Genomic DNA, 23,614 nt, shown 5'->3' with positions numbered 1-23,614 from the left:
ATATTTTAATCACAAAGGATCATTTTCTATATTTCTTCTTTGTATTATGAGCATACAGACAGAAAACCCAATATTCAATCTGTATTGCACTTTAAAAGGTTTATTGAAAGGAAAGCACAGAGACTTGTTGCAGGCAGGTAAATCTCTTCCAGGCTGAGAAGCCTGGTAGCCTAAGTTACTCTTAGATGCACCTAAGAACAGGGGCAAAAGACAGGCTGTAGGGCAACAATAACTGGAAATTCAGACCAAAGCACTGCAGTTCCACTGTACATAGACCTCAATTAAACGATTTAAATGGAAATCGAAGAACTCATATGTTCCCTTTAAAACAATTTGAAAGTGTTAAAGCTCACTCACTGATATATGTCTTTGCAAATTCTCTGATATAAAGTGATCACAGATGTAAAGTGCAATCAGCTATAGTCTTCTAAACATAAACATCTATTCTAAAAGACATCTTTTAAAAACATAACTGCAGTTTAAAATTCTCAATAAATCATCATGCTACAACATCTGATTCATGTTCAGAATACCGTTTTGAAATCAATAAGTGTTTATGAGGTTATTTAATGCCTCACTGCAGATTGTAAGATATAATGCAACCCTTTGATCCTCTCAAAGATAAAAAGCATTAAATATGGAAATATATCTGTATGTGCCAATAATACAGGCTAGGCAAATATGTTCTTTACACCTTTTTGATACATTGTTAAAAGAAGAAGAAAGGTTGTTCAGTACTGCGATTAAATCTTATTATTTTTGCTTGGTAGATGAAAAAAAGATTGTGTTGTTTTATTGCAGAGTGCTAGCTGTGTAAATTCCTTCATGCTTCAAATCTCTTCTTGCGTTTAACGATAGCGGAATGCGATAATGATTCCTGTGCATCTCAGCTGCATTGTACAGTGAGGATGGTTGTTCTTTACGCTCTTAATTTATATTTTTGTTCAAAAACTCATGCATGTGAAGCAGTATCTTTTTACAACGGGAAAGTGTGTATCCTGAATAAAAAAATTGCATGAAGATTTAGCCTACGTTTTTAATAGCTTTTTTAATTTCTTTCTAGTAAAAGCTACTTTATTGATTAAAAAAATGCTTGTTATAATTAATCTCTAAAAATGTGCCTTGACTGAACAAGTCAAGCACAAATACATTAAGCACACAATAAGAAAGATTGTGTTCGGTCTATTTTTTGTTGTTGTGGCGATGCATCTTACCAATGAATGTCATTATATTCAAAACCTGTTTTTTCCCTTTAAATAATGCCACAATTGTTAGAGAAAAGTGTTCATGGATTGAGCAGCGAGTTAAGTATGTGTGTTGCACCCATTAAACTTGCCAACGCCTCCCTGCTAATGCCAAACTGCTTATTTTGTTGTTGACTCTTTTTTGGTCTTTATTGGATTGGATGATTAATGTTTTGAAGAAATTGGACAAATTAATTATTTAAGAGTGTATTCTTATTGATTTTAGTGTATTTTGTTTTTGTTTCTCTGACCCTTCAGTCCAAGTTGCATTTGTACACGTTTGCATGTTGTACATTTTTATGGCAATAAAGTATCTTGATTTAACACACACTGGCCTATTACATAGCCACAAGCGCCTGGTATCATCCCCTCATGGTCACCAGCTTGGTCTCACATTGCTGTGGAACGGCGTCCCATTCTTCAACCAGGAGCTGTCCCAAGTCTGCCAGTGTGGTGGTCACTGGCAGGAACAGCACGCCCAAGATGATCCCATAAGTGTTCAACAGGGTTGAGTTCAGGAGTGCAAGCCATTCAATCCTGTCCACTCCCAGATTCTGCAGGTTGATTTATTTACAACCTTTATTTAACCAGGTTAAAGGCGCCCATTACGTACGAGAACTGGTCAAAAGGGCAGCAACAGAATACATTACAATCAGCACCAAGGGATTAATAACATTAGTATGTTAAAAAAGAAATAACACTTGCACATAAATGAGGTGGACTGCAACTGTTATGCACTTATTCAAACTAACAAGAGGCAGAATCTGAAGTTCATTTAGTAATTTATTCCATGCATTTGGTAGTCCCTGATATAGTCTGCTCTGTGTGGGCAAGCATAGGCATCTGAGAAGATAGAGTTCTGTCAGTAATAGTGGAGATATGGGATTGCTGCAGGGATCAGAATCTAATCTCGATTGAGATTGTCTGTGATGATGGCCAGCCTGATTTTGTCCAGAGAGACCCCCCCCACCACCACCACACACACACACACACACACACACACGCACACACACACCACACCACACCCCATCACTAAACCTCCACCAAAAGTGGTTTGGCATTGGCAAGAGGATATAGCAAATTTTTCATAGGGAAACCCACATCCTAATCTCTGCTGCTCAACCTACAAATGTATGTCTTTATGTGTGACCATATTCACAGAGTAAATGAGCAGACTTTCAAAAGGCCTAAGGGTAGCTGAAAAGCATTGCGACAACAGGAGAAAAAAACAGATTAACAAACCTGCCAGTCAGTTAGAACTTGAATAGCATAGGAGGACAAAAGTGTTTCTTTACGACATGTTTGCAAGTTTACAAGTTTCTAACAATTAATAACAGCTAAAAAGTTGAAAGCATCCTTTCATGTTTTGAGCAGAAGCTGAAATTGTAAACAGTTGTCACAATATTTGCAAATTGCTTTATTTGCAGCTGCCTTTCTCCGCGTTGACTGGCTGTAGAAATCATTTAGAGATGAGGGGGGCATCAATTTTGCATTAGAGAGTTTTGAGGGAACGTTGCTTAAGGGCTCTTCTGCATATGCTTGGCGACGTCAATACATTTATATACAAAATATGAATAATAGATATGAATAACATCATAATTAATCTTTCTCTTTGCAACTCATTGCTATGCTTCTCGTGCTTTCCCACATGCAGGACTTCCTGGGCCAGGCTTTCTGTACATTGGGCGAAATAGTCGGCTCCCTGGGAAGCCGCTTGGAAAAGCCATTGATGTAAGTAGCACACTGCAGCATGAAGGAACAAACAACCAAATCCGCTATACAGAATGACTTCTGCCATTATAAACATAGATCATAATTCTATTAGCGTTAGACTTGGTGTCCTGTTGGGTGTAAATTGAAAACCAGCAGGTGATTTTTTTTCCGATAGCTTGACACCATTTGTATTGGAAAAGAGGGCAAATAGGGCCATGAAAATGGGCTAAGACGATGGTGAAAGCGTATCCTGTCTCCATTAGCCAAATGAGATGACTAGATAAACAGCAGCAGGCCTAATGTCAGACTGGACATCTTTAAGTAGTACACAGTTTGTTGGTGAAAGACATATGTCTGAGTGAAGCTCTAACAGGTTTCCAGCATAATCTCTGCAAAAACCTACAAAAAGTTATGAAAGATGTCTTTGAAGTTAAAATTAACAGTTTATGACAGATTTCCCACTGACTGCTTGGTGAGAGGCTAGATAGCTGTAAGTCAGTATTTCTGAAATAGTGGTGGGCGCCACTTTGGGGGGAGTAGAGGGAAGGGGGCGTCTGACCCCGGGGAGCACTGATTTTTCCCATGCTAGTTTAAGTGTAATTGCACATCCACTACTGTAGGTGACAGTGTGGCGCACTCATTGTCAGAGTGCACACTGGGATTATTTGCTCTATAGTGTTTGTGTAAGTTTTTTTTTTTTTTTTTTTTTTTTTTTTTGCGTACACACAGTACAGAGCAGTAGATATGAAGTGCAGAGAACAAACGCTCAAGCGACACCATGGAAACACATTTAACAGGGATGAAAAGAAAGGCAGAGAGAGACAGAGATAATGAGACAAACGACTGTCCCCCGAACCTTAAGACAAGGAAATATGACGAAATGTATGCAGTGTTTGGCTTCACTGTGACTGTAGCGGGAAACAAGGAAAGTCCGTGTGTGTACTGTGTCTAAAAATGCGCTAAAAATGCACTGATAAGTCTCTTGAGTTTTTCAGTGTAAATGCGCTGAATATAGCCAACATTCATCCTACTTTGTGAACTACTTCAATAAACCAGCGAGCACTTTCTGGATGACGCAAGTGGCCCAAAAATAAAAACTATCCCTCTGTCCAACGATACTGTCGTCCAACATATAAATTACATTGCTAACGATCTTTAAGAACAGCTGGTTGAGAAACTCAAAGGCTAACGTTTTGCCTTACAATTCGATGAAGCAACTGACAGCAACAGATACTTTATTGCTTATGTTGTGGAGGAGTTAGAAAAACGACACTGGAGCTAGGCTTGATCACCTCGTTTACCTGACTCCAACTAAAGTGAGTAACGGTACACATTGTGATAATAAACACCAACAAAACACACATTTTTTAATCAAAACATCCCATCATATGGGTGTGAGTGGAGCCCTCTAGTGGTCTGCTACAATGTACGTTGTGATATGACAAACTCCCTATGTGAGGATCTACATTTTTGTAAATTTCTCAGTATGAACATATTTACAAGTATGAAATGACAGAGAAATATAGTTTATTTTTTTATTTAGCAAATTGCAAGCACGTTGACACTAGATTTTTTCTTTTTAGATACTAAAAACAATGTTAATAAAGTTGCTTTTTGTTGTAAGAATATCTATATTTTTTTTATTTTCTTTAATAGTAACAAGGATACAATGTTATGCAGAGGTGTAGCCTACTTAAATTATAAGTACACCTAACACAATTTGTATTAGTCTCATAAGATTTGTATGGACAAATCATACTATTTATAGTCACGACAGACAGTGAGGGGTGTTTTTTATTTAGAGGGGGGGGGGGTTGGGAGGGCGTGACAAAAAATAATTGAGCAGCACTGCTCTAAGTGAATGATTAATGTACAGAAAATCTCTGCTGTATCACGTCACAATACACTAAGTTTAAAATCAACCCGAAAATGACAGAAATGCACATTCTGACACTTTCTTGCCTTCAGGATGTGCACCAGTGGGTGTTGCAATACTCAAGCAATCACCTGAAAGAAGCATAGAAGCAACTACTTAAAGTCTAAAAAAGTTCACAGTGTGCTTTTTAAATGTTTCACTGGTAAGGAAAAACCTTAAGCCCTTTTGATTGGCCACCAAAATTCACACAACGCAAGTAGTTGATAAAATATCCAGAATAAGTAAATTAATGTCTAATATTATCATCCTTTCCAATCCTTAAGTCAATAAAACTCTACATAAACAGCAACTTATACAGCATACACCAGAATTATTTCCACTTCATGCTTTTTGGAATCAGATCTTCAGTGAACAAGGATTCACTGAAGTATTTTGATTATGACCAACCACTTTGTTTTGTCTTTTGTTTGTTTTGCATGTAAATATTTCCTTAGCTTAGCTTCTTTTTACCTTCATTTTGCTTAGTAGATTAGTTAAGTTTCACTAGCCTAGTAGAGAGGATTTGTTAATCGAAATATTGTGTTAATTCAGGTAAACAGCATTGCATTGTGATGTTCTCTGGATGTTAATTTTATTTCTGTTATTAAATTCTTGGACTTGAAAATAAGTTGTCACTCCTGTATTCCATGTGTGTGCAGGTTTTGCTGTTAAAAGATGGCTAGTGCTCGAATTCATCCCTTTTAACCATTGTCTTGATATCAGTTTAAGAGCTGATCATCATCAGACAATACTTAACAGACAGAGGTTTATTTAATAAACATTAAATAACTTTAAACAGTGTATAATTGCACAACACAGTTGAGGGCGGGGACCTTGGCGTTCCGATCCTTGGCTGCAGAAGCTGCAGAGGACATATATCAATGAGACAAAAAAGGGTCAATAAAAAGTTCAATAGAAGAACAGTTTTCCTTCCTTTTGCATTCTAGCCATGTAGGTTAATATAACAATCATTGCATCCTCCCAACCAATCACAAACTCCGTCACCAAGCTCTATCCCCTTCAAATACTTCAGAGAGTACTCATTCCCTTTTCTTTTTTTTAAAGCTTGCAGTTTTAAAATGTATGTTCTGAATTTGTTGATAATTATCGATATGGATCAAAATGATTTCTATTATATTGATATGCTTTTTGTCTATATCTTCCAGCCCTAGTCAAAACTCTCTTTTATTTTATTTTTCATATTTTCCCAATGTTTTCACTGCTGGTAGAATAAATCACTCAATTCAACATGACTCTTGTTATATTAAATATCATTATCACAGCAATACAAATTATTTATTATCAGGATAATGCTAATTAATTCAAATACTTTTATCTCTGTTTGAGACTTTGAGGCCCCAGTAATCTCTGTTCATCGTATTTCAGACAGAAAATTAGCAGAGAGAGAAGAGATAAGACATGCAACAAAGGCCTCCAACCCTGGACGGCCACAACAAGGACATTCTCCAACGGCTTCACCACTACACCACATGCCACCACCAAAAGCTTTTTTTAAATGATTTAATGAGATAACTCAGTCTGTCCTAAACATTAATAGTGAAGTTACACTACACAGTTAGCTTCTGTATCTTCAAAAAAAATGAACATTAGCACAGATTTTCAACCTTCCTATTGTAATTCTAACATGTAATGAATGACCTTCAATCTAAATAATTTTTCCATTCAACATTGTTTGTATGAAGAACCCTGTTATTCTGCTTTTGGTCCTTTTACTATATATTTTTTTCAATGACTTTCTAAGATCATGGGGGTTTAATCTGTTGTCCTTTAAATATTCTGGCAAGGTAGATTTAAAAATTGGTTTAATTTATTGAAGTCAAAATACGTAAGAAGGTAAATGATTATTCAATGTGAATAAGACATTCTTGTGTTATTTAGAATGTATTCTAGAGCTTTGGGTTTAGAATCACTTTTTTAAATAAACATACTTCCGGAGTGTTCATAACAAGGTTGCACTATACATGAAGAAGGACAAATACTGTAAAATATCTCATAAAAGGTGGTAGTTTCACACTTGAGTTTGTTGAATCAAAGTATTTGAGGGTCTATTGTGTTTTTTAATGCTTGTCAGGAAGTTACAAAATATAAGTTTGTTCATGCCAAAATTATCTCCTAATTTTGGAATGAGTCTCTTATCTAGGCCAAGTTTAAAAATAGGAAAGACAACAGAACATGGCACTGAAGGTCAACTGACTTTTTACAAGTGGGAAAACAGTGAAGGTATTTTTTTCCTTTTTTTCCAGCAGTGGCTGTCCTAACCGGTTCTCCTGCTGCCTTCTACCATGTAGTGATCAGAAAAACTACACACACTCCAAAGCTAAAGAATAGTTACATTCTTTAGCTTTTAGTGACTTTTAAAGGGGATATATTATGCAAAATCCACTTTTTTTTAGCCCTTAAATATATTTTTAAATACATTTTGTTGTGTACCTGGAGTCTCTAGGAGTGCATTTTTCTCTATTCTGTTTTTTTTTTTTTAAAGTTCAATAGAAGAACAGTTTTCCTTCCTTTTGCATTCTAGCCATGTAGGTTAATATAAGAATCATTGCATCCTCCCAACCAATCACAATTCTGTTTTTTGAACCATTGCCTCAGAGTATTTGCTATGGAGCTGCTAAACAAGGTCTTAGATTTCCGGCAAACCAATTTTGCGAATCTGCCATTTTAATATTTCTCGCAGCGATTTTGTAGTCCAAGCTGAAGGATGCTAAAGCTATAAGTTTATTATTGAAAATGTTTGGTTGTTGGGTGGCTTAGCCTACAAAATTCATTACTCTGTCTTACTGCATACAACAAAAATTTGAAGTGCCGCTTTTAAATTTAAAGGGACCACACCAAAACGAGTTGCTCTCAAAACAAACAAACTTTAAAAGACGAACTGTTGGGCAACAATAAAAACTTTATGTAGATCACATCTGAATGATTTAAATATTAAAAGGAAGGCATTAAAAGCATAATATGTTCCCATGATGGATAAACTGCTCAACACTTTGTTAGTGTCTAAAAGAAAATGCTGAAATGTTAAATGGTAAATGATGTACTCCTACTGGCAAAATAAAAATACAAACTTACATCGGCAAGTTTATTGGAGGTCATACTTTGTAACTGTATTCTTTCTTAGGGTGAACACAACCAATAGTCTATCAACTTATTTCCATGCCAGCCATTGCTGGTGTCCACTATGTGTGTTTATTTCAGTAAAGGAAGCACAAGAGATAGAAACTGAGTGAGCTAAACGGAAGTGATTCCACTGTCAGCTTCATCCATTCCTTTTACATTCTCTTGTGTATTTGTGTACGATGTGTGTGTGTGTGTATGCGCGTGCACGTGAGAGGGAGTGTGTGTGTGTTTGTTTGTTGATAACAGAATCAATGAGTGCTTGCAACTGAATGGGCTTGCTAAGGAGTGATTCAGAAGGAATGTGATGTAAGAATGTGTTTCCATTTCTGAGTTATGTAACTTCTGCCCACAGTCATTCACTGTATTTCAGATCTGCGTGTCTACCTAGGGTGTTCTGTGCTTGAGTCTCTACACATGTCCAAGTTTTATTTTTAACTTGTTCAGTAAGATATTTTTAGACGCTCTTTTATTATTTTGAATGACTGATTCACTGAGCAGCCGTGTATTTTGGTAGTTTTATTTTAATTTTTTTACTCTGCATGCACTCCATCCATGAAGAACGGAAAACAGTTAAATAAAGTTCAGTCAAGTGAAAAACATCGAGGAAAAAGCAACAAACAAAACAGAGAAGACAATATCTTACGTCACATGTCCGTGTATCTGTTCTTATACAATGACTAAGAGAATGTTTCAACTGAACAGCAGCAAATTATGGAAAATTGAAACGATTTACTCTCAAAAGCCCTGATGTATTTCAGAGTAAATATTTTCAGCCTCATGAGGCATTGTCCAATGTTGTTGTGCTACAGTGGGCCATTTAAATATAGATGTTTAAAACTACATCTTATGAACCGACAACTTTGGGAAGAAAGTTATAAAATTCATCCATCTATCCATCCATCTCTCTCTGTCTGTCTGTGTACACACGCATACATGCACACATCATTGTTTAAAGTGTAAAGTGAGGACCGTGCCTTGACTTCCATTGACTTTTGTTAATTTCCAAGCCTTTCTATGGCCTAACCCCAACCTTTACCAGTACTTAACCCTAACCCTTAACATAATTGACACATTAGAGCTAAACCTAACCCCTATCCCAGAATAAAGTGTGGACCAAAAAAAAGTCCTCACTTTACATTAAAGTCTCACTTTGCTAGTAAAAACTACTTTTACTATGTGTCTTTAAGTGATTTATTGGACCATTGTTAAATAGAAACTGGTTTTGTGTGAGTTGGATTTGTTTTTTTAAGACCTGAAACTTTTACTAGATAGTAGTGGAGAGAAAGGATTGTGTGGAGAGTGAGTGGAATCCGTTGCAGCGGTGCCGGCTTTCTTTTGGAGCCTGCAGGTGTAAATGTCCAACAGAGGGACACCGTGATCTAGTAATGTATTCTCCTGACCTCACCACAACCTCACCACCCACTGCAGGTTCTTCCTGTTCTTCTGAGAGCAGCTGGAGAACCACACAGTGCGCCAATACACGAGATGGCTATCTACCACTGACCTGAGGAAAGTCTTTGTTGGGTTTTCCACACCTGGTGTTAGATGTGGACACGCCGGAACATGTAGTTATCAACTCTTTCAACTTCCCCACCATGTATTGGGAGGGATGTGTGTTGTGTCCTTAGATATTTTGTCCATAGTTACTCCTTTTGACTTCAAGAAGATGATTTTATTTTTCCAGCACCACAGTGGCAAGTACTGGACCTCCTCTCTGTACATCAACACTCATTATTATCAGAAATCAGACCTACAGTGGTGTCATCAGCAAACTTAACTATGATGATCTCACAGAAAATGAGGGAGCAGCCAAGAGTGTATACTGAATAGAGAATGGGGTTGAGGACTAGGGCTGCCAACTCGGCACCTATGGGGTAGTTCACTGCTATTGTTTTCATCTGGGTTTTTCGCGCATGCGCGGCGGACTGGTTGGCAAAAGGCGAACACAATGGCAGACGCAAACAGAGAAACCGACGAGTTCTCCACGTATTTTTCTTCTTTAGATAACGTATCACAAGATCGTTTTAAGAGTAAGTTGATGGTTGATGGTATCAGATTGCCAGATCCACACAGCAAAAGCCTGAAGGGACGGAGCGAGTCTGTGAAATGCTAGCCAAGGGTTCCGTGTCGCAACATACAGCTGCCTTATAAACACACAGGCCAGTACACACGAGAGAGCACGAAAGCCCCTGAAACCACTGGACGGCTACAATTATTTTATATCGGGGAAAAAGGCTCCAGCAACACCCGCAATGCCATGAGGGATTAAGCGGGTCAGAAAATGGATGGATGGATGGATGGATGTTCAGACATGTTTGTAACAGCAGAAAGCGGCGTCGGACACAGACCGCGTCTCAGCAGAGAGGAAGACCCGCCCGGTAGGTTAAAAAAAAACATTGTTTACTACGGATTATTTTGGTGTTTTTGTCTTGTTAAAATGGGTGGGGGTATCGGCGACATTGCAGAGTAAACACAGAAGTACTAGCGCCCGTGAACGGGCGGAGGGGAGGTGGCGATCGCTACACGGGCCGAAGAAGCGGCAGCAGCAGCCGCCGCTGTCTGGAGCAGCAGGAAGCGGCTGCTGCTACCGCTTCTCCGGCCCGTGTAGCGATCGCCACCTCCCCTCCGCCGCTATTTAAGCAGAACAATGACTAGAGCAGAATTAAGTTGTATTTACTGGAGATGAAGTGTAGAGTGCAAATTCTGTCGAAGTATGATACCAGTCCATTGGGAGTGTCTGCCTGCGCTCTTTTCATTGAAAATATCCATTTCTTTCTTCGTCCTTCCTCCTTCTGTAAACGACAGAAACGTACATCCAACGATTTGGAATGCCTCTCTGTGCAACCGGGAGCACAACAAGTCGTAGACATTGCTTAGATTCCAAAAGTAAACGAACTAAAAGTACGCTCTAAATCACCCGTTTTGTCATGTAGTAGACGAGAACAGTACTGTTTTTTGCCTACTCGCGGGACCCGGATGTAGCGCTGACGTCACGCGTGAACTACCCTATAGAATAAGGGACAGCTTACAGGAGGGTGGGGGTAATTGCTATACCTTAATGGGACATTTCTCAAATGACGTCACGTTTGCCTGGAGACAGCCCAGATTTCCCAGATGGTCGGACAAGCTGAGCACAAACAACTGCAAAACCATACATTTTGATAGATGACGCCATCCTTCATTTCAACATGCTTTAATGGAGAAAACCCAACGTAGAGCAGCTTAAACGTTGGTGGAAATGTAGAGGCCTCAAAATGAGTGGAAAGAGAGCTCTATTAGTAGAAAGGTTGGAAAGTCTCTCCTCTAACACAACGGATCAAATGTGAGGAAGAAACCTGCTGAATCCGTGTAGCATTACAGCTAATAATAATGGGGGGAGGGGATCCAAGGGATGTTTAAATTCAGCTTGATTCGGTTTTAAGTAATTCGGTTAGTGGTTAGAGCAGGGCGCTTGCGCTCTGAGAAAGTTACAAGTACCCGGTTCAATCACCCCAGTCTGTTGCTATGAGTCCCTGAGCAAGACCCTGAGCCCCAGATTGCTCGGTGGGCCCTGTAAAGAGCTACCCACTGCTCCCTATGGATGGGTTAAATGCAGAGAACAAATTTCCCTAGAATGTACAATTACAATGACAAGTAAAGATTTGTTTGTCTTCTTCCAATATTATCTTCCCTGTCGTCTCCAGAGTCCTTAACAAAGCCAAACAGCATCGTCACTATGATAAGCAACCAGAAATGTGCCCAAGCATCTCTGAGAAACAGTTATTGTGAAATGAAGAGATAAGGGCTCAGTTTTAAATAAAATATCAAAAAATATTTGACAATTGTATTCAAAATGTTTTTAAAAGGTCCAAAGACTTGCAAAGAGAGAGCGCACACCTGGTAAACTCAGAGAAGAAGCAAGAGGGACAAAAGGGAAAAGAAGGAGAAAAGAATTAGACCTGAAGAAGACACATTGCTCTACAGACTACAACACTGGGCCTTGTGGAAGTAAATTGATTAAAAAGCGTGCAAGAAGGCAATGTTGGAGAATTCACCTTAACAATATGATTTCCATAGGGAAACATGATGACAGCAGTTAAATAATATGGAGATTAGGGGAAAAAATAAAAGGTAAGAATTTTTAAATCAGAGAAGGTAGTATTTGGCTGGCTTTAAACAAATGTTAGTATAAATGAATAAATTAATAAAAGTAAACCTGCAGTTTTACATTTACATTTTTTCTGGACAGATGCATACTCAAAACTAATCATCTGCACTTATTATTCCAGTTTTAAGCTCTCTTTTCTTTTACCCCCAGAATTATAAATGCAGAAGACTAAGAGAGTGAATATGTTCCTAATGGAATGGAATTAGCTCTAAATGAGACAACACATGCATCCTTATAAGTACAAGAAATCCATAGAAAGTTGTTTTTGTCTATTTCCAGATGCAGATCGGGCAGTTTAAAAGTATCCTTTAGTTTAAAAATAGCCTTAACTAAGACGCAAGAGGGTGGCATTCTGTTTCCTTGCCTATATGCGTCCACATTATGAGCACCTAAGAGCATCCCAATCTAAAAATCCATTTCAGTGATACTTGGGGGACCATATGCTGCTGCTTTCAGGCTCACTTTCTATTCAGTCAACAACCTCTCCTTCAGCTCTCCATCTTTCCAGGGACTTATGTCTGTCTTCCTCTGCCTCTGCGACTCTGTCCATCTCTTTGTTGCTGCTTTGTCCCACCATTTCTCCGTCCGCCCACTTACTGAGCAATCTCTTTGTTTCGTACAGCAAATTAATTTCAATGACTCCTTCCTGTTCATCAAAGGACTGTGGTGAGTCTCAGGTGAGTCTCAGAAATTGCAGGCAAATTGAAGCAAAGCTTCAATTTGCCTGCAATTTCTCTGTTTTATTGTTTGCTTTCTGAGTCATTACTGGGTAGTACTTAGCCAAATGAAATTATCTCTGCCCTTCCTCATTCTGAATAAAGCCTGGAGTCTGTGGCATTCATATGGTCTATTTTTAGTGGTCAGTCTCCCTTGGCTTTATTGGCTGAATATTATGCTTCGTCTGCCCAGGATGCAAACAAATATTACAGCTGAAATGTCACAGAACCTTGTTATCATATTCTGAAGATCTTTGGTATGAGTTATATTGTACTATCAATTATCATATTTAGATAATTAGGTAATATTAAAATGAAGAAAAACAAATTTAGAGAAATTGGATTCAGAGGCCCCAGTTGGTTTATTAAGGGTCCTGTGATGTTATATTGCTTTACAAATATTTTTTCATTTATCTATGAGATTGTGGCTAAACACTGAACAGTACTATCGCTAGTGGAAATGCAAACCTACTTGAAGAAGAGAAAAGGAGTTTCATTTGTGTCAACTTGTTGTAGTAAGCAAACATAGCACAAACCTACTGAAAATGCAACATGCAGCACAAACACACAAACCATTGATCAGTAGTATGGAAATAGTCAATATGTCCACAATGACTTGTTTCTAAGTCAAACGGGACTTGTGCTTAATGTTGAAAATAAACCAGAATTTCTTCACACATACTGTACACTAAGCTTGGTTTTGCAGCTCACAATTATCAGCTGTATTGACAGCACAAATATGCAAAACAGAGGTCTGAGTAGTTATCCTCCATTTCCAAATGTGTGCTTGCTACATCCTTGCCATAGTCATTGCTTTCCAATTGGAGCAATGGTAGTCACACATGTGGCTTTGTTTACAAATTATATTTCACTTGCAAAAAGTGCTATTTGAAATCAAACTGCACCAAATGAAAAACATAAAGTCCACTTTTGGTCCGGACCAAAGGACTTTCCTGGTGTGAGTACATCCTTCCTGTTGCATAATCTAACATAATCTACAGTGACTTTAAAGAGTGTTCAGTCCCTTGAACTTTACAATTTCTAACAGAAATTTCAGTTTCTTCTATTGTGATAATATGCATATTTGCAAAGTGGAATTTGCGAATGGTTTTTTTTTATATATTTTAACTGGCCCATTCTAACACATGAACATGCTTTTGGTCTAGACCATTCTATTGTTGCTCTGGCTGCTTGTCTAGCGTAGTCATCCCACTTGAAGGCCCCAACAGGATTTATTCTAGGATTCACTAGCTGCATCCCTCATCTCTGACCAGTTTCCATGTTCCTGCTGATGAAACGCATCCCCTTAGCATGATGCAACCACTCCCATGTATCACTGAGAAAGTGATGTGTCAAATGGGTAATGCCCATTGTTTTGCATGTTGGCCAGTATTAGTCTTATGTGGTGCCTGCCAACTTTTTCTATATGTTTACTCTTTGCCCTGCATGGCTTCTGGCAAACTATACTTCTTAAGGCTTTCTTTCAACAATAGCTTTTTTTTCTCACCACTCTTAAACAAATATCAAATCAATTTCAATATCAGTATTGGTAAAACACAATCATGAAGAGTTATCCGAAACTTTATCTCTGCAGATCCCCCAGAGGGACCCTTGGCTTCTTTGCTGCTTCTCTTATTATTGCTCTGCCGCCCTGGTCTGTCAGATTTGGTGGACAGTCATGTTAGCGTAGGTTTGCGCTTTTGTTAAGCTCTTTACATCTGTGAATGCTGACGTCAGATGTTCAAAACTTAGGATATTGTTCCCCTCTAACTGTTTTAAACTTCACCACAATTCAATCAGTGACCTGTCTGCTGTGTTACTTGGTCTCTATGATGCTGTTTGCTCAATAATGTTCTCCAGGACGCCTCAGTGTCAGGTATGCGGTTGTTGTTCCGTGCTGGGTAGTGGTGCGGTGCAGTACTACCTTCTGTCCTGCAGGGCGTGACAGGTGGATGGTCTGCAGATGCTACAGATCCTTTCTAATCGAGCAGTACCTTTAAGGAGGCAGAAGCCAGAGGGAAGGCGTCAGACCATTAGGTCTTCCAAGCGGTATCTGGTTAGAATCAGCTCTAGAGCCGTTCCTGGACCTCTGATCATAAGTCATTCCTCTCAATAAAAGATACTTTATTTACTGCCGTCTCCGTGTTTGTTGCTTCTGGGTCTACCATGGAAAACATAAACATGACAGAATGCTCTGACCCAAGACCACAGATACGGAGTACAGTCACACATCAGGGAGTACTCCTGGGACAACACGAGGCTTTCCCACAATCTATGAGCTAACAGCAGGATCAGACTATGCTGATCCTAACTAATCTCACCAAGCAGGTTCAGGATATTCGAGTTCTTTTCCCATTCCTCCAGTTCCCGTTGTTTCCCCTACCTGTTGGACGGGAGTCTATTTCTCTGACTCCAGAGACTTCAGTAAGTTAGATCATTGCCGGACAATGCTCTTTGGTTTTTCAGCACACTCCTAATTCTTTCTCAGATTATGCTTGCAAAATTTCTTTCATAATACTTTTGAGAGGCTGAGCTCTGTTATGGTCAGAATCTATTGATGAAACTACGATAGATCTGTATTATGCACAGTTTCTTGAGTTATTCAAGAAGACTTTCACTCCAATGTCTCATCCATCCATTTTCTTACTCGCTTTATCCCTCATGGGGTCGCAAAGGGTTGCTAGTGCCTATCTCCAGCATTTCAAAGGGCGAGAGGCGGGGTACACCCTGGACAGGTTGCCAGTCTGTCGCAGCTCCAAGGATCAGTAACCAAGAAATGGCTATAAAGCTGTGGTCGTTCAAACAGGGTAATCGACCCTAGTCTGCCGCAGCATCCGGCTGAGATAGACTGGCTTTAAACGAGGTATTTAGTCATGCCAACACCTGAATGATTTTGGCATTTGGATTGATAATCGCCTCCTAGAGAGGCAGAGAGAATTTTAATTGTAAAACAATTTCAACATTTTTGATTTTGATTGTGATTTTCCTTCCATTTAACAATACAGCAGTACTTTGTGTTGGTGTAGTACATAAAATCTAAAAAATATATTGAAGGTTGTGGTTGGAACATAACAAAATGATTTATATCATTGACCCTTTAATGTTTTATTTTTGACTTCATTTATTAAACACATATTTCAAGTCACAAAGTAGCACTTTGTAAATGTTGCCTTATAATAGCTGGTTGTTGTTCCACCTTAACTCCCACTGGTGGCAACAGTAGCTACATTTACATGGACAAAAGTAATCTGAATAAAGGGCCAATCAGAATAAAAAAGCGTCATGTAAACAAGCCGGTTGGAATATCGTGATTGGATTAAACTCAATCGGATTGAAATTGTATTCCGGATGAGAGGAGTGGTTTATGCTGATTGATAATCCAATCAACATGCATATAAATGCATGTCAGGCTCAAGTTATTCCGCACGTGGCAAACAGAGTCCAGTGCGCACGTGCGCCCGACGTAAACATGACCTATTTCCGCATTGGAATGGAGGAAATAAGTCGGGAAGCAAAACTGTTGGGGCTTCCGATACAACCTTTCTATTCGAAAAAATAAGAGCCCAAAATTGTTGCTTACTCAGTAACGTTTCAGCAGTCATTAGAACATTGTGCAAGTCCAGCCTTGGTCCACGGAAGACAAACGGACTCGTATAATGCTGCTTTTCTTACTATCTTTTGGTTGTTTAGCAAAGACGGAAGTACTTCTTCTTCTGTGTTTTTTTAGGGGAATTTGATAACTGCGCATGTCAGAGTGGTTCTATTCTGAATAAAGCCAGGTGCTATACATGCACATCATGATCGGATTAATTGATTGTGTGTCCATATAAACAGTACAATCCAATTATTCAATCCGAATACATTTTAATCCGATGATGAAATTGTGTGCACGTAAACAAACTCACCACTTTGTTAAAGATAAAAGATGGGAACCCTGGATTAAGAAACATAGTTTACAACTCAGAAAACACTTTTTCCTCTCTAAAATCAGAAGTTTGCTTTATGCAGAAGACAAAAAAATTACTTGTGTTTTTTACAAAACCAAACTGGTTTCTGTAGAAATCATTTCAGCAACTCAGAGATCATTCTCTTAGGAAAACTATACGGTGGTATGGCAAATCAGAAAGCATGGAATTCATTTTGGAAGTCACTGATGCCTCTGTTTCCGCCTTCTTCTGAGGGGCAGAGGGACACCTTTGAGGTTTTTTTTTTTTTTTTAGCACACGGTTCAAAAGACAGCATCTGTAGTGATGCTGTTTGGAGCTGCATTAGAGCAACTGGCATGGCTAACTTGCACATCTGGGAGGACATCATGAATAATGAATGATCACTATTTACTGTGCAAGTTTGGCGGGCGAATCAATGGCGACATGAATTCGGAGGCTTTTGTCAAGAATGAGACCTTTCAAGGCAATAACAATCCACACTCGGTATGTGTTTCAGAAGTAGGTCTTCATAGAACAACAGTTGAATGGTTACAGTTCTAAATCATGCAACATTGCACTTGGTTGGCCTGCATTTCACAAGCTGTCTCATATGTTCCTAAAATGTAAACATGATGTTGCCAGTGGAGGTGATGCACCAAGTGGTAAAATAGCCCCCATATTTTGTGATTCTTGTAAGTAGCATTACAAATGTCATCTGAGCAGACATTTCAGTTTCTGTTTGTTGGCTTTTTTTCCTCTATTTTTTTTTTTTTACCAATTTCAGTATTATTGGGATTTTATTTAAATAATTCAATTATTCAGGATTTAAATTTAAAATATAGAGTGTGTCAATTTTGAGAATGATTGATATCGTGGAGTGATAGAAAGCTACAGTGACATGCAACAACTAGAGGCACAAGACTGAAATTAAAGTGGGTTTTTAGAATCCAGATAAAAAATATACATTTAGGTTCCAGTTTATACATACATTCAACTAAATAATTTATTATGTGGTTCTAAAGGTTACATGTCTTATAACCTGACAACGTCGAGGCATATCAATTTATTTTTAGTGATCATGATCAAGATGACAATGGAGCTGGTAGTTAAGTTATCAAGCATGGAGGTGGCAGCATTGTGCTTTGGGGCTGATTTGCTGGCAGTGGTACTAAAGCGCTGAAAAAAAGTGGATGGAATTATAAAGTAGGAAACGCTTTTCATCAAGTCAAGAGTTAGAAAGATGAACACGGGAACAACTTGGTTTTCCTACAAGACAATGATCCCAAACACATCAAATTGAACAATTAAAGCTGGCTAGCATTAAGCCCTATATTCCAACCTGCTTTGAAAACATGGAAAGCCAATCGTTCCAGGAAACCAACACATTTAAATAAGCTCTACCAATTCTGGGAGAAAGAGTGGTAAACATACCAGCAGTTATTTAAAAAAATATGTAGTTAAAGTGCAGCTTCCTAAAAGATATTTAACCGAACGGAGGTACACATTCAGCATGTATATTTAGTATTGACTAGCTTGTCCATCCCATTGTTTTTTAAGATATAACCGGAATTATATTTTCTATGATCATTCCAGCTTTAATAATTAAAGGCATACTATGCAACATTTTTCAGTTAATTAATATGTTCCATACCGTTTTGGATGATTAAATGAGTCATTTCAGGTTGAACAAAGGTTTTCTCGGCCGCCCTGGTGGTCTGTGGGGGAAATACCGCACTTGCAATTGCAGGAGCAGTCGGCCCGCAGTCACAGGCTCAGTAGTCTCGTGTGCATCATGAGAGTCGGTCTTGCTTTACGGCGAGAACTGCTACACGCCCCCAGTGAAAGGTGTGCTGTTTGTAGCGCAGTGGCGATATTTGTGCAGTTATCATGGCGGAACCAGCGAGAAAACAGCGAAAGCCCATGTCTGAGCAGGCAAGAAAGAGGAAAAGGGCTCTGGACAGAGAGAGGAGTCGTACACGGGTAAACATAGAAGGCTGCAAGGCTGACGCAGACCTCGCGTTTCTGCTGATGCGATTGTAAGTAACATTGTAGGGTTTCCCTCACGCTACCGCCTCGCCGACATTCCAAAAAAATAATAATAAAAAAATAAAACTAACTCGATATGCGCGCCGCTCCGCTCAGCCGGTCAGCGGTGCAAAGTTTGTCTCCCCCCCCCCCCCCCCCCCCCCCCCCCCCCCCCCCCCGCTCCGCTCCGCCGGTCAAATAAACATGCAAGCATATTGAGTTTATTATTATTATTATTATTATTATTATATTATCTTTTTTTATGTTGGCGAGACGCTACCGCGGCGGCTGCGGCTTGGCGAGGCGGTGGCGGTAGCGTCTCGCCAACATAAAAAAAAAAAATAATAATAATAATAATAAAACTGGCGAGGCGGCGGCGGTCGCGGCTTGGCGAGGCGGTGGCGACCGCCTCGCCAAGATAGCGCTGCAAGAAGCTTGATGTTCATACCTTCACTGTGTTAGTCATTGTTTGTACTGCCGTTTTTTCCACTTTTCGTTGCGTTCGCCTGTCTGCTAAGCTCAAAACAACCGCGCCTGGCTTGAAGGAGAAACCAGAACAGCTGAGCATCTTTATGACAGTGCACTTTTACTTTCGCCCTCTGGGGGGAGCCTCGCTGGAAAATCAACCCCGGTTGCATAGTATACCTTTAAAATAACCAAATTAAATTTGCCTTAATGAGTGTATGCAAACATCTGACCCCAACTGTACAAGTAAAGAGGGTTCACATTGTCGGAGGGCTTGATTTGTTCTCTTCTCTGTGTTTTCTCTCTCCAGTGGAATTCCAGGAAAGAAATGTGGCAGCATCATAATTAGATCAGAGGAGCTGAGCAACTGCAGGGTAAGACTCAGATTTGCACTTACGCACTTTAAGACGCTGTCATCTCACTTTAACACCTGTCCTTGTTCTCTTGTCTCCCTCAACCGTCTTGTACTTTACACGTTTAAACCAGAAAGACATAATTGGCTTACACGGTTATTTTTGTCCGGAATAGCGAACTGCTTTCACAAACAACTTAATTTGGGTTTCACAAACAGACAAAATTGCCTTTGGGCTTTTTACTGCTTCGCTTCTATTGGAATGAATCTAAACACATTGAGTTTAGGTATGAATATATTGTTAGGCCAACGGATTCACAACATTAAATATTAACAACAACACCGCTCAGGTAAAGTGTAATTTTTCTGGATAAAAAACTAGTCTATAATGCCATATTAATGAGCCTGTGTTAGAGTATAGAATCGGAATGGACAAAATATATGGTACAACCAGACTGTCTCAAATACAATATGTCATCACAATATTATGTTGTTGCAAATGACTGTTTGGAATGCAGTCATTGTTGGCTATAATGCTGGATGGTGTCTATTTGTAGTAGATGTCCACATCTGAAACAGATGATGGTGTCTATAAGAGACTAAAAGTCAGAGAGACAGAGTTGGAAGCTTTTTACTAACAGATGAGACAAAGCGGATTTATCACAAATGAAATTAAACATACAGCAATAATATTGCCATCACATGGTTTTCTTATATTGTGCAGCTTTACCACATAGACAACAACATAATCACTCTGCTTTGGCACATTGTCAACACATCCCCGTGCTCTGATATCACCATATCACTCATTCCTTATCTCAGAGGTCCTGTATTAGCTTCTATTATGAAGATGTTGTTGTTGTTGGGTTTTCTTGAGGATATTTTTAGTTGATTTTGTTTTTGCTCTGCACCATATGTTTTCTTTTCGCCTCTTTAGGAGTCAGTGATGCTTCAGTTTTGCGGCAACAAGTTGGATAAGAAGGACTTCTTTGGAAAATCGGACCCTTTCCTGGTGTTTTACCGCAGTAATGAAGATGGATCGTAAGTTCTATAAGACATTTTTAGACTTCGGCTCGGTGCAGTGAGGAATGCAGCTATCTTCATATGACACATGTGAACCGCAGAGGCACAGACGGCATGTAAAGATGACTTTAATGTACACAGAGCCCGAGCACGGCTGTTCATGCCCCAAAAGCCTCCTATGCAGAGCGACTTGTCTATGTGATGTTACATTAATCCCGCGGTGATGTATATGTGACATGCCCTCCGTCCCTCATCACGAGGAAGCAGTAGATGAGCCGATAAAATAGGACAGAGTTGACAAGAGGAAAACAAAGAGGGCAGTGATGGATACGATGGAATTAAGTGAAAACTTTGTGTGGAGGTCACATTTTTTTTTCCTGCCCTGCAGATGCTTGTTATTGGAGTCGACTTGAGCATCTCACACTTAACACATTCTCTGTAGAGCAGCTGGGTTTGAACTGATGCAGCTTAAATGCTGCGCTGCAGGGTATAACAGCAGCACAGCGTTGTAACAAAGAGCCAGTCTCCATGCGATTTTAAAATAGGCTAAAAAGAAAAAAACAGGGAAGCAATTATCAAGAAAGAGCCGCATGCATTGTTAGAATATAAATTTATAAATTTTTCTTTGTTATTTTTTTTTCATCATAACACTTCTGTATGTCTCACAGGCACACCATCTGCCACAAAACAGAGGTGGTGAAGAATACTCTGGACCCGGTGTGGCAGGCTTTTAAAATTCCTGTCAGGGCGCTGTGCAACGGAGACTACGACAGGTACAGCACACAGCCCCACAGCAGGAATCCTGCAAACCCTCAAGAATTGTTTACAGATAATTGGGTGGAATCATAATGTAATCAGATCCGGCGTAGACTCTTTAGCAGTCTGCCTTTTAACAACAAAATATTCATGCGTGATGGTGACAGTGCTGACAGTATAAAAATTAATTAGCTCATGAAATCTCAAGAAACTTGCGATGAAAGTGAAAAACCAACTAATGACGGGTTTCCTCATGTACACGTGCCAGGCAACCATCACTATCTGTGAACGGAAGAGGTCTAGGACGCTCAAGGGCGGGTTTCAGAGAAATGGCACTTAATATGGAACATTTATGTAAAAGTAGTTTAGTTTCTTCATAGGAAAACATAAGCCACAAAATTACACCAAACAAGAAACACCTTACAGGAATAATAGTAAATCTAAGACATCACACAAAGAATAGCACTGTTTAATTGCTAATTTAAAAGAATAGCTTAGACATTATAGAACTGAACTGATAAAGGAATCTCCGACATTTATGTGCAGGTTGCATTAACCTGTCATCTTTTTAGTCCTGATTTAAAGGATCCAATAGTTGCTGCACATTTCAGGTTTTCAGACTGTGGTTCCAGAGGTGAGGGGCAAAGACCTAAATGCTGCCTTCCCCTGACCCATTCAAATCCCGGAAGCACTGAATGAGCAGGTTTCTGATAACCTGCACATTCAACGTGATTCATACCAGATCTACAATTCTGAAATAAAATGATGCCAAAGACCGTTCAGTGCCTCATAGACCATCAACAAGATATTAGATTCTATGCGGTTGCTATCAGGATGTCAGTGCATTGATTTAAGGACTGGTGTAATATGATCCTTTTTCATGGTGTTGGTCAGGACAGTATTTTGGATGAGCAGCAGCTGCAGGGGTATGCATTTTTACAGTGACCTCTAAGGACACCAGTACTTTTCTCTAACCCACTGAAAATAAAAACTATTGAAACTCTTTACTCTGGCAATAGTAGTAGGCTGATGTAGCTATAACGACACCAAGGTCCTGCATGGCTCTATGGTCTTTAACTTCAATTCAGTTCATTCAATTTATTTATATAGCGCCAATTCATGAAACATGTCATCTAAAGGCACTTTGCAAAGTCAAATTCAATCAGATTATACAGATTGGTCAAATATTTCCTATGTAAGGGAACCAGTTGATTGCATCAAAGTCCCGACAAGCAGCATTCACTCCTGGGGAAGCGTAGAGCCACAGGGAGAGTCGTCTGCGTTGTCCATTGCTTTGCAGCAATCCCTTGTACTGAGCAAGCATGAAGCGACAGTGGAAAGAAAAACTCCCCATTAACAGAAGGAAAACCTCCCCGCAGAACCAGGCTCAGTAGGAACGGTCATCTGCCTCGACCGACTGGGGGTTAGAGAAGAACAGAGCAGAGACACACACGAGAGACACAAAAAGCACAGAAGCACAAATTGATCTAGTAATCTGTTCTACACTAGATGGTAGTAGCGGGTTGAGCCGTCTTCTCTGGATGAGGTCACAGTTAACAGAACGCCAGACCAGGTGTGCCTACTATGAAGAAAAAAGAGAGAGAGAGAGCAAAAAGTTAAAAGCTGAAATGACAACAGTCATTTCAATGCAATGCAAAACTGAAGAACATAGAAATCAGTAGAGTGAGAGAAATAGGCCCTGACTGTCCTCCAGCAGCCTAAGCCTATAGCAGCATAACTATAGAGATAGTTAAGGTAACATGAGCCCTCTCACCTTATAAATGTCTAGTTGTGTGCTGCCTCTAAACGAACATATTAGGGTTACAATACAAAAAAATTACAAAACAATATGGAAATCTAACCCATTAAATCCCTGTATAGACACACTGACTGTGACTGTGGTGGACATTTGGTTATGTGGTGATTCACCAAATAGAAACGTGTTTGTCATCCGCAAAAATTTGGTAGCTTTTCCAGGAATCAGGATAGCATTTTAATGGCCCATTATCTTTGGCTTTTAGGTTATCTTTCTTCAAGATAGAAAACTGTTCAACTGGGTAGAAATGTACTTGTAAAAAAAAAGTACAACACAATTTAAATTATTAATTACGAATAATCAGCATTTTATATCACATTCATTCCTTATCATCTTAATCAAAAAAGACCTATGTCACCATTCAGGCATTATTTT

At 39.3% G+C, this 23,614-nt stretch overlaps 1 protein-coding gene across 1 annotated transcript in view; it reads left to right on the top strand.

Moving 5' to 3' along the window:
- The window catches only part of LOC118561075 (copine-8-like), a gene marked incomplete at its 3' end in the record, with an annotated part of 60,197 nt that extends 38,726 nt beyond the window's left edge, over positions 1-21,471 (top strand). Inside the window, exons 5-8 of the mRNA XM_036132861.1 lie at positions 2,899-2,975; positions 19,603-19,666; positions 20,582-20,685; positions 21,336-21,471. Of these exons, the coding sequence (XP_035988754.1) occupies positions 2,899-2,975; positions 19,603-19,666; positions 20,582-20,685; positions 21,336-21,471 (381 nt within the window). The remainder of the gene's footprint in view (positions 1-2,898; positions 2,976-19,602; positions 19,667-20,581; positions 20,686-21,335) is intronic.
- Between the last annotated feature and the right edge of the window lie 2,143 nt (positions 21,472-23,614).

The sequence above is a fragment of the Fundulus heteroclitus genome, unplaced genomic scaffold, assembly GCF_011125445.2.
Source record: "Fundulus heteroclitus isolate FHET01 unplaced genomic scaffold, MU-UCD_Fhet_4.1 scaffold_553, whole genome shotgun sequence".
Classification (NCBI taxonomy): Eukaryota; Metazoa; Chordata; class Actinopteri; order Cyprinodontiformes; family Fundulidae; genus Fundulus; species Fundulus heteroclitus.
Note: the sequence above shows the minus strand (reverse complement) of the source record. Positions and strands in the feature narration are given on the sequence as shown.